This window comes from Thalassophryne amazonica, chromosome 3 (genome assembly GCF_902500255.1).
Source record: "Thalassophryne amazonica chromosome 3, fThaAma1.1, whole genome shotgun sequence".
Lineage (NCBI taxonomy): Eukaryota > Metazoa > Chordata > Actinopteri > Batrachoidiformes > Batrachoididae > Thalassophryne > Thalassophryne amazonica.
This window is the reverse complement of record NC_047105.1, coordinates 52254374-52267121: the sequence shown is the minus strand read 5'-3', so window position 1 is coordinate 52267121 and position 12748 is coordinate 52254374. Positions and strand designations below refer to the sequence as shown.

At 40.5% G+C, this 12748-nt stretch overlaps 1 protein-coding gene across 1 annotated transcript in view; it reads right to left on the bottom strand.

The window, feature by feature from the left end:
* The window catches only part of skib (v-ski avian sarcoma viral oncogene homolog b), a 78581-nt gene extending 68244 nt beyond the window's left edge, over positions 1-10337 (bottom strand). The window contains exon 1 of the mRNA XM_034166262.1: positions 9444-10337. Within this exon, the coding sequence (XP_034022153.1) occupies positions 9444-10337 (894 nt within the window). The remainder of the gene's footprint in view (positions 1-9443) is intronic.
* Positions 10338-12748: the final 2411 nt, after the last annotated feature.

Sequence of the window (12748 nt, the reverse complement as noted above, 5' to 3'; positions counted from 1 at the left end):
CAACAGCTCCTACTGTATGGATAGTTTCACCGCTTACTCCAATTAAGGGTCGCAGGGGGCTGGAGCCTATCCCAGCAGTCATAGAGCACGAGGCGGGGTACACCCTGGACAGGACATTAGTCTGTCGCAGACAAATAAACACAATCACACCCACACGCACATCAACAGAATATTTAAGTGTCCAATTCACCTAATCTGTATGTCTTTAGATGTGGGAGGAAGCCGGAGCACTCGGAGAGGAACCCACACAAATGCGGAGAGAACATGCAAGCTCCACATAGAAATGCCACGGGTGGGAATCGATCCCATGACCTTCTCACTGCAACGGTGTTAACCACTAAGCCACTGTGCTGCCCATACTTATGCAACTCTATAATCCAAATATGAATCCCATTGAGCGCTCTCTCTCTCTCTCTACATATACATACATATTATATATATATATACACACACACACACACAGACCTTTACGACTGTACAAATTACTTCCTTTCGCCCATGTAAAAATATTCAGTTTTTTTCAAAAGCAGTTTACCTTAAATGTATTAATTTTAAATCAAATTAAAACCTGTTTGTCATTAGTTTTGATGTAAAACAAATACAGCACCTAATATGTGGTTTAAAATGTGTTGAAAGTGGCTTAAAAATATTTTAACTAGTTTGTCCTTGAAAAACAGTGTAAAAAAGTTATACCATAACTAGGTGATGGTCTAGTGGTTAAGGTGTTGGGCTTGAGTCCAGAAGGTCATGGGTTCAAATCCCCACCTGACTGAAAAATCACTAAAGGCCCTTGGGCAAGGTCTTTAATCCCCTATTGCTCCCGGTGTGTAGTGAGCGCCTTGTATGGCAGCACTCTGACATCGGGGTGAATGTGAGGCATAATATTAAAGCGCTTTGAGCATCTGATGCAGATGGAAAAGCGCTATATAAATGCAGTCCATTTACCATTTAGGGTGTTGCCAGTGAGGATCCACAGGGTCTAGATTGGGTAGTGTTTATAAAATAGATAGCTGACATTTTTCAAGGATGGTCATAAATTAATCAAACTTGTATAATGAATGGTGTGGGAGTCCAGAATGTTTTTAGAACCTCAAGACCACAACAGTGTTTACAAGAGAAGCTCAACCCTTTTATTTCCTGTTTATTATGTAGTTTTGTAATGTTAATTTGCTGTCTTAATCTATTTATAAATGGTTTAGATTCTTGTTATCATATACACACCATTATTATTATTATTATTATTATTATTATTATTATTATTGTTATCAGTACTATTATTAAATTTTATTATCACTTCTGTTTTGTAATTTCATTTTTAAATGGACCGCAATGGAAATAAGTGTTTTCACGTTCTTATGTCATCCATGTATTTTTAATCTATTTACAGTTACATTATGTACTTACATTGAACTTACTAAATAAAATCACCCATGCATGCACTCACACTTTTAATGTAAAGATGATTTACTGCCCCCTGCTGGAATGGCATGATAGTCCAAAATGTAATTAGCAATGTTAGTTAATATACATAGTTTCTCCAAAAATATTAGTCCTGCCAACATTCCATTTTGGCATCATTCATCCTTGACCCCAAACGTATAAGCATACCCAACTGCACATGTCAGCTGTCCCCAGTCGCACGCACGCATTCAGAGCTTTTTGTTTTTTCTGCATTCTGCTGCAAGCAGGTGCTTTTAATTTTTACACATGCACAGAGACGGTGGTGGAAGACATCAAAAGCAATACTCTTTTCACTCATGGTAATGACAACATGACACTTAACTAAACTGACTAAACCCATTAAACTACAAAAACACAAAAAAATCAGTAACACTAACAACACTGTTAAACTAACATGAATCATAATAACAACATTTAAAACCCCCAAACCCCAAACTCCCATGGTGCATTGCAGCACAACGCCCATTGTTTACTGGTTAGCTAAAATTGCTCATTTCTCTAAAATATTCATCCAATCAACTTTCCGTTTTTGTAGCATTCATCCTCAACCCAAAATACATAACATACCAGCAAATGTCAGCTCTCCCTGGTTTATGCGTGATCGAAGCCATACCCATGCATGAATGCATGCGCGCGCGCACACACACACACACACACACACAAAGGAACTTGTCTATTACAATATAGATGGAAATTTAGCCAATTCAAAGACAGTTTAACATATTTCACAATCACAAAAAACAATTAAAACTAAGCTTTATGTTTAAAACCAGTTTAATATGTGTTTGAAGGAGTCTGTCTTTGCTTTACAGCAATTTAAAATCAGTCAAACAATCAATTTAAAACTAGTTCATCAGGAAAGAAACAACTCATTTCAAGTCTAAACATAACTGTTTTTATTGAAAAAGCTGTTATGTCTGCGTGTCAGCCACCACTGTCGGCTCCAATCTGTCTTTGGGCGCAGACATGGAAAACTCACAAGCATGGATTTCCCACCCCAGACAGACTGGAGGTTACAGACCTATCCACACAGCACCTAAAGAAACACGGCACTAACAAAGAGAAATGGCTGCACTTCACAGCCTCTGAAAGCCCGGCAGTGCAACAAAGGAAGCGGCAGGTCTTTAGCACACATCACCCATGACAGAACCCCAGCTGACACCCCTTTAACATGGGGTCACCCCTGTAAGAATAGAGGCCATGACCCCTGGGAGCCTCCTGACACCCCCTTTGCCTTGACACACTGGATCTGCTTCGGCCAAACGCTCCCTCTGGCAGTCAGTGCAGAGATGAGGTGATGGTCATCTTGGAGGGGGTGGTCAGTGGGGAGTTGATCGCTGGGAAAAAGGGGGTGGGACCCAGTTGACTGCTCTTAAACGAACAGCGTTTTCTAGAGTGGCATGAAATAAAAGACAAATTGAAGATGAACAACAAACTACCACTTGAAGCGTTGCCGCTTGGGATCCAAACACATCTGAGTCACGCGCATGTGCCTAGACGTGTCCATCTTGCACTATGGGACATGTGGGCGTCGGCTCAATGGGCCGACGGTGGACAGACAGGAGTACGAAGAACCAAAAAGGACTCACCATGTCAGCTTTCACGGCTTCTCGGAGGTCAGCAGACAGATGGGATGGAAATGACCCGGCCCTGAGCTCATTTTAATCTGGCCCCACGCAGCTGATCCAGTCAAAGCACTTGCCTGTTTTCATGCAAACACACTCATACACTCGCCGTATGGAAAAATACATGGCAATGTGTGATACACACGGAGCCACCTGATTGAGAGGAGGAGATCATTTCATTTATTCCTTGACTATTAATGTGTTAATAACTTAAAGCACATAAACCTTTCCTCCTCCATACAAAGTTAATTGGTTTCCTCCACGTTCAAGGCTATTTTCACGGAGCGAGGAGAACAACGGCACGAGAAACGGTATAAATTGTCCTCACCTGAATAGTTTTAACATCATTCTATTAAGGTGGGTCGACACAATTCATCAGAGTCCTATTTAACTCTCCACTTATTCAGATGATTGATTTTGCTCACGTCTCAAGAGATTTTTATTTTTTTTTAACAGTAGCTCTTAAGATGTATTTGGCTGGAGGATTTTCATGTTCATCAGAAAAGTTCACATTGGCATGATTTCAATTTTACTCCGAATTTGAAGTTTGGATTTTTTGCTTCATGTAGGATCTCAAACATACAACAGTTCATGCTGTGATCATATTTTACAATCAAGCTGCATTGGAGAGCATCCATCCACTGTATATCCCTCCATCTTTTATCAGACAACCATCTGGCCAGTGGACGGGACAAGAAGCCATCGGATTGGATGATGTGGAAAAGAAAGGGGAAAGGCTGGGTCATTGTCTTTGGGGAAAGGTCAGGGGTTACGGCCCTTTGACAACTCGTGTCAACTCACACAGCCTGCGTCTTCTGAATGAGAGTCTGCAGCCTCCTCTCAGCAATCTGCTCCCATGTGCACATTAAGCAAAGGCTAAATGACCAAATGCTGGATTTGATGCAAAACAGACACAGTGGTTCGCTTGCGTTGTTCCGCAACTGATGATGCAACGGCCAGGCTGCAGGATTGCAAAATACTGCCATTTACCAATAAAATAAAGCAGTGTGATTTCTACTTAAACCTCTCAAACACTTTTGGAATTTAACAAAAAATCTGACATATTTTTCTCAGCAGTTTCTGCACCGTGAGGTGGGAGTCTAGACGGAGGCAGAGGAGGTACCCTTCGAGGAATCTCTCTCTTATTAATAAAATACTCTGACATCAGAGGGAGGCTGAGGGAGACTGATAACATTGAGTTTTTGTTTCATGGGTAAGTCGAGCCAAGAGCTGTCTACGAGCTCTGTCCGGCCTTTCAGCGGCTCGGCCTGTCAGGCTGATGTATGGTGAAGCGCTGGTGTGCAGCTCCCTGAGGAAGGCCTGTCTGCTAACTGGGACACGGCTGGCAGTGAACCAGCAAACACGCACTGCCCCCTCTGCTGCTGTGGATATCAGACGCACCCAAAGACTGTCAGGGCGCCACTCTACATTTTGGTAAATCGATAACTCGCAGAATATACATGAAGTCTTGCTGACTACAGTTAAGATGCAACAAAGTTGGCGCAGGTGCAAGAATTAGGACTGAAACAGATATTTTCTGATGCAGTGTACAAAAAAAGGGGGATGATGGCAAATGCCAAATAGGAACGTAACTGGAAACCCCATGTGTCAACCCAAAATGTGTTGCTAACACCTGTATTTTGAATTGTTAGTTGATCAGTGATGATGATTATTAATTTATTAGTGCTGTGCGCCTTCTCGACAGACACTATATGTGTTTTTAATGTGTCTGTACTCAAAATATTAGCAACTGGGTGGAAAATATCATGACCACTGATTTTCTTGCATTGTTTAGCATCGGATTATCATTAGCTGATAGCACAGCGCTAATTCTGGTGGGAAATGAGTGCCTATGCTGGGTTTGATTATTACTTTAGAGTTCAGAAAAACAAAACAAAACACAATTTAATGTCTAATAATCAAAAGTAAGGTATAAAAGTGACCACTAGCTACATCGCCTTTATAGAAATTGGGGATGTCATGATATCACCTTTTCATGTCTGATGTGATACCAACACTAGAACCTTCAGTATCTGCCAATACTAATCAATACAATTTTCATTGTCTTAAAATAACTAATCGGTTCATAAATACATTTGTCTGGGTGTACTTTGCTAACCTAGCCATCTAACAAAACATCAATTCAACATGTGAAACAAATATTCTGTTCTCACAAAGGAAAACATAGATAGTTCACAACATGCATGAGTTAGATGTGCAATAGAAGATTTGGACTGTTTGTTTTTCAAATTTACTATATCTGCTACAGTAAATTTACCCCATATCAGACTGGTACCAACCCAAAACAATGAGTTGGTGTACTCCTAATTGAAATACCTGTCAAGCAAGTTCCATAAACAATGCAGCAGTTTTACAAGTTAACCATCACTAATTTGCAGTATTGATGAAAAGTTTTGAAACCATCCCCAGCCACATGCTCTACCAATCTATAATTCTAATTCTGTTGTATAGTTACCTCCGCCAGTGAAGCTGGGCGGCGGTTATGTTCTCACCCGTGTTTGTCTGTGAGCAGCCTATATTTTTTATATATTTTTACAGAGGCAAGAACTGATTCAATTTTCAAGGTCATAGGTCAAAGGTCAAAGTCAGGAAAATCTTGGAAAATTGGAAAAATCCCTATCCTTTAACATTGAACAAATTTTCAAAAATTCATAAACTCTGTCAAACAAGATCACATTTTTTTTTTATATTTGAGATCATTATGTAGGATGGTATCGTTTATCAACTGACAAAGTTTGATCCGGATCTGATCTGGATCGTGAATTTTGTGGACATTTTAATTTAATATTGAAAAGCCCATTTGGGGAACATTTTGCATTATATCTTAATCAATAGTGCCCGAATCACTCTCATTTGGGACAATGAGGTGCAAACTGGCACTCTGAATAAATAGACTAAGTCTGATCCGCATCTAATCCATATTGTGGATTAAGTGTATATTTGATTTTAACATTGAAAAGCTATTTTAATCTATATTTTGTATTATATTTTAGCTTATGAAAAGCCACTTATAATAGGACTCTGACTTTGAAAATTTTTTCCAAAATAAAAATTTGTGGAATTGGAAACTAGTGTTGGCAGAGGATGGGCTCTACTAGCATGGTGCTCTAGTTTGTCTTGCATTTGCCCATACACTGGGCATCTGGTTTCTCCCTACAGTTGCTAGTCTAACTTGTTAATTTAGTCTGAAGCGTCCTGTCTTGGGTGTACCCCGCCTCGCACTCTATGACTGCTGGGATAGGCTCCACCCCCCCGCGACCCTTAATTGGACTAAACAGTAGAAGATGAATGAATGAATGAATGAATGAAGAGCTGAGTGAACACATCTCTTGGACTTTACATCAGCAAAATAAAGTTGATGATGTGATTGATCTGGGACATCAAAGTTTACCATGAACTAAGTGGATATTCTTCATTATGTGCAGTTTTTAAAAAGATGAGGTAGCAGTTGATAGCATACATTGTTGAAGAATTATAGTCTAATTCACTCACCCACACATCTACATTTTTGCTGTCCAAGACCTACCCTTGTTAAATAATACAAATATTATTATTACTTTATGATTTAAATTGCTAAGACAAAGGTATGAATGGTAAAATGTTTCCACCACAGCTGGACACTGGTATCAATGTTTTACAGGCATAATTTTTGGACCCCAGATGTCCATCACGGGTCTCCCGTCTGATACCACAATCACATTTTAAATTTCATTTAAATGTAATTCATCATGAACCATGGATTTGTTTGACACCCAGGAGACAAGCTATCTTGATAAAAAAGTAAACAGTGAATGAAATAAACAGCAGTGATATTAACTTGTCATATTATGTAACTTTCAAAATCTCTGCCCTACCAAAATTACAAGCTGTTCTAAAAACAATCAAACAGTTTACAGTCAGTTGTAAAAGAAAACTGGATCATACAAAAACAAGTACAATGCTTTCAAGTAATTAGCTTATTTTTCAGGTGGAGAACAAGCTACCTAGCTTGGGCAGTTAGCATATAGCTTGTACTAAAGTTGACATTTAGATTTATATATGAGCAAATTATGTATTCTGGTAATCCTAGACTGCTGTTAATTATTTTACTAAGTAATCAAACTTTGCAGTTGTGACATTATGCATGACATATGAAGATTAATTCTATGTGAACATAGCACCTATTTTCGTCGATTGTCTGCAGGAGCAGACGGTAGATGTCAACGTGAGACAGCCATTTTTCTGTGTTAATGAAATGGGCAATTGTATAATACAACAAAATCTTTATCACTTTATTACACAAAGTTTTCTTAAAACAGGAAGCTCTCGCTATGGTGGTTACCTGAAAATTTTGACTTTTAGTGATGCAACATCAATCACCCTGTCTGCCGGCAAAGCAGATGATTGTAATTGGTCCTGTTTGTTTTCAAACTGTGAACAAGATAACTAAAAAAATGCTTGGATGGATTTTCACTAAATTTGGTGTGAATCTTTCTTGGGCAGATATCGAGAGAGCCTTAACTTTTTGAGAGTATTAGACAAATATCAAGCTCAAGGTCAACAAAATCATGGTAAGAAAAACATATTTTCTGCTATATCGCTGCAACCAATAGGGCTAGAGAGTTGATCTAAAATTTATATTGATCGGCAAAATATTTGAGATCGATTGGCATATGTTATGTCATCATGAAGTCATAAAGAAGTTTGTTCAGAGAGTGTAGGATTTCCCTCAGCCCTCCTGGATTTCGTTCTGTAATAGCACAAATTATTTTCATTTAACTGATATAAATTCCTGTAATTTGATTTGATTTTTTTTGTAAAATAATTAATTGTATATACACAATTAATTAAATGTCTCAGCACTTATATAGTTCCTCTCTTGCTGCATGCTCCCCAATCACTAAAGACAAAACAACATCCAGTTTGGTCTTGTGACTACGGCAAGAAAAAGTTTAAAATATTAAAATTTTGATGACAAGTGCTGTTGCGGTGCACAGGTACAGCCAGCAGTGGCAAATTTTCCATTGAAATCTCATCATGATGCCATCACAAACTTGCTGTGAGATGGAGTTAAGCCAAAACATTCATACAGCATAAGAAGGCTCTGTGTGTTTAAGCTTCCAGGTCTGTCTATTTCATTACACTACACATGTAACAGTTCCATGTTAATCACAAAGACGCATTGAATCCTGAAAATGTAATAATGATTTTTATAAACAGTTGTTAAATCCATAAATCCATAAATCTGACCAAAATGCTAAACTCACAATGTAGCTATTTTATGGCAACATTTTCACAATTTGCACCTATTCAGGCCCACAGTGAACCTTTTGGGGATTGTATTGCAGGCTGGCTTAACTTTTCCACCAAACTGAGTGAAAATAAAGTTCATGAGATTTTCAATAATCCTCCGAATAGATTCTAAAAACAAACCAGCAGATAATCACTTTGCTGGCTTGTCTGTCCTGTATTGGCAAGCACAAAACCCAAGTTGTCACCCACATCCATACAACACCGTGCCCCTTTAGCCCACCCCATCTACAAAATCCTGGAGCTGCCCCGTTGCAATTTTTTTAAGTCTTTTTCCACTTACATCATTAACAGCAGACACCTATAGTTACCCAGAACAGGTGCCACATTCAAGACTCTAGCTTGCCACCGTGCTGTCACCTTGTCTTGAAATCATGACAAACATTCCTCCACTTGTTATTTTACACATTTTCATGCGTCAAGTATTTTAAACATATATTCTCGGTTATTAAAGCGTCTGCTGAGGTTTCCCTGTGAGACATGCCCTGGCTCTTGCTCAAACTGGAGCAGCACCATGGTGATGCATACAGAGATGTCCACTCATTAGCAGAGTCCCACACAACAGCTGCTCTGTGATGGAGGAACAGCCACCTCGGCTTCTGGCTCTTTGTCCACTCTGAGCCTCTCTGGCAACCCCCCACCCCAACCAACAAAAAAAACCCCAAAACATATCAATGGGATGCCATCATAATGCACTGTGGTATCGAAGTGCGTGTGTGTAGCTGATTTTATCAGATTTTGGAGAAATGCATGAGGCTTCATATGACACTGCAGGAGGGTTATGATTGTCTTTTCACCGACATATATAAGATGACATTTGTGTTGCTGGGTATATGCAGTTTTGTAAGACATATAAATTACAGCACATAATGACAAAGCTTACTGAGAAGATCCTGAATAGAATTCCCAATAATTAATGCAGATCCGATTTGAGGGCCTGCAGGCCTCTGGGCTGTTGAAATTTCCACAGATGCAAACCCAACACAAACATTGGAGCATTCCTCAAAGACAATGACTGATTGTTAATAACAGGCTGAAAACACTTACTCTGCATGATTTACTGGACAGCTTCCCCGTCAGATCATATTTTCCCTTTAACTCTTTTAGCAACTGCTCCAGGTGGTTCTTCTCCTCCTTCCCGGTGTAGTCCGGGTCCAGCAGCACATAGGCCCGCCAGTTGGCGGAGTCGAAGCCCCAGTGCACTGTCCGGTTCTCTAGTCTCTTGTGACTGTGCACCACAAACTTGTGAGGAGGGAACATGAGTCTGCAGTCCATGCACTGGATACAGGCGGCGCTCGGACTCGAGTACAGTTCCGGGACAAACAGACCTTTGCATCGGCCGAAACACTCATGATAGACTTTGAAGCTCTTCTCCGTGCGCTCCAGCTCCAGGGGCCCCAACTCCTTGTTGCAGTGAGGAGGGAAGCTGCCGCCGTAGATGAGCGCGTTGCACAGGCGCTCAGCATCCGTCTGCGTGATAAGCCCGCAGGACGGCGCGGAGAAGGGCAGGATGCCCACCACCTTCAGGATCTCCAGCTGGTCCGCCGTGCACCTGGAGCAGTAAATGTGCAAGTCGTCGCACACCGAGTTGATCTGCTGAAGGGAGAAGTCCCTCAGGACGCTGTTGAGGATCTGAGGCAGACACAGCCGCTTCTCGCCGCCGACGACGAAGCAGGAGATGGGTTCGCGCTCCAGCACCGTCTCGCACCTCTCCGTGGAGCGGTCGGACGGGATGAAAAGTGGCCCGGACAGCACCGGGGGTGTCTGCGCGGGCAGAGCCAACATCATCTCCGCGGATTTCCCATCCTTACCGAAGAGCGCGTCCTGGTGCCACCGAGCGGAAAACGCCGCCGGTCCGCCGAGAGAGCGCATGGAACTCAGATGGAACTGCTTCAGAGTTTGCTGAAGTCCGGGATGGGGCTGAAAGCTCGCTCCCTCCATGTCGGTGCCGCTTGGGAAAGAGTTGGAAAATCACACACTGAAGACTCAACTGAACTAATCGAATCGTGCGTCCTCAGCATCCGGCCGCGCGCTCTCGAGTTTCCATGTCGGCGGAAAAGGTTCCCAGCGCGTCCATTCAGAAAACTGAACGACGTGCACTTCACTGACGCTATTCTCGGAAGTAGATGCAATTAAAATCGACAAGTCTTTGAGTCTCAAGTCTTAAAGAGACGAGTTTATCCACCGTACAGTCAACCGGAGCTGCGTTTCTGTGCGCTCTTGTGGTTTTACGCACTTCGAGTGTGCGCCCAAAATATGCCTGGTCTGCTCAGTCTGATGTACTCTCCCCCCCCCCCCCCCACTTCTCTCTCTCTCTCTTTCAATGTGTGAGTCTCTCTCTCTCCCTCTGTGTTTGTTTGTGTCTGGTTCAGTCATTGAATCCCGGCCAGGAATGTGACTGACTCCCCAGGCTGGCTCTTCCCTCAGCCAGCTGTTCCTCCCTCCGCTTCACGGCAGCTGCACATTAAAAAAAAAAAAATCCTTCCGACTGAAGCGAGGGTGGAGCTTAAAAAATATAGCTGGGATTGAAATGATAAGCCTTTTCTTTTCAAACTTTTACACGTTTAAACTCAACCATTTTGTTGAAATAATACCACGTTTACTATTGCAGTCAGAAAATAAAGCACATAATAATAATAAAGAACATAAAAATATCTGGATCTGAGACTGGAGATAATTTCTTGTGATTTTGTTTTATCGTAAATAGTCTCACAAATTATATATATATATATATATATATATATATGAAAATTTAAGGGCTATAATAAGAAATAAGCAATCATCCGACAAATGCTTTGATAGAAAAAATAAAATAAAAATGTAGCGTTGCATTAATGTGCAATTTTAGGGACTCGATAAAATACAATTTTAATCACTTCTTTTCTTGTAACTGTACGTGTTTTTATTGTCATTTTAACCATTTCCTCATCAGCAGCAACTTCACTTGAAACTTTGTCCAACTGTTCTTGAGGACCAAAAGGGCTGGACAGAGCTGCACTACACATTTTCTACCTTTTGTAACCACTGGAGGGCGCTAAACATCAGCCAATGAGTTTCTGTGACGACAGAAATCTCACAAAAAAAAAAATATATATATATACGAGTTTATAAGAAACCAAAGTACAGCTGGGGAAAAACTTGCACTGTATGCAGTCTGCGAGAAACTACCAAGTTACAGTACAAGAATGAACAAAATCAATTTTATCAGATTAGCATCAAAGAGATTCAAGTGAATTAGGTTGGAGTCAACTTTTTGTGAATTTCAGGTAGCGATTAAGCATATATGTGGTATTGTGCATTTTGTGATAAAGGCACCAAATTTTCAGGAGTGTTAGTATATGGCATGATGTTTATTTTCAGATGTGGAAATATCCTGGAGGTGATCTTTAATGACCTACAGAGGTCAGTGAAAATTCACACAGGGGTCAAAACCAAAACTTTTTTCAGCAGTATTGAAAAGAAGTTGGGTCCACCTATGACTGAACACTGCAGAGTTATGGGGTTAAAAAAAAGCAAAAAACAAAACAAACAAACAAAAAAAAAAAACAGCGAAGGTCAATTTCAGTTTGTACAGGAATCCAAAGTTAAACTTGCTCCAATTCTGGTTAAAAGGGATGGAAATTATTTATTAATGGTACTAATAAATGGTCTCCAAAGTAAAGGTCAAACAAGGTTGATGTCCATTGGATTCTATGACTTGTTACCCTGTAACGTGATAAGCAAGTACGGCACACGGTGCAAACTCCTTTCTAAAATTGTATTAATGAAACCAATAATTTGCATCACTTTTTACCAAAATTGAAGAAACTTTAAGTATTGACCCCTGTACAAACTGAAATTGACCTTTGTCACTGTTTTTGCTGTTTTTATCCCATAAATCCATAATATTCAGTCATAGTCTAAACTATACCTTTTTGGAATATTAATGATGAGACAAACAATGTGGTCTATGTTTCAACAGGATTGGAGCATTTATAAATTTTGACGCCTGTGTAATTCTTCACTGACCCCTGTAGGTCAGTAGAAGTCAGCTCCAGGATGCCTCCACGTCTGAAAACAGTCTTTAGTCAATTTAGAATATGTCTGCCAAATTTCATGCTTTTATCACAAAAATGCACCATTATTTTGCCTATCTGCTGCACAAATTTGGAATTTAATTTAACCAGGTTAGTCCCATTGAGACTGAGATATCTTTTACAAGGGAGACCTGGACAATTATAAAGTTTCCAATTCACCTAACCTTGCATGTCTTTAGATGTGGGAGGAAGCTAGAGCACCCGGAGGGAACCCTCAAACACGGGGAGAACGTGCAAAGTCCATACAGAAAGGCCACAGGTGGGAATCAATCCCAT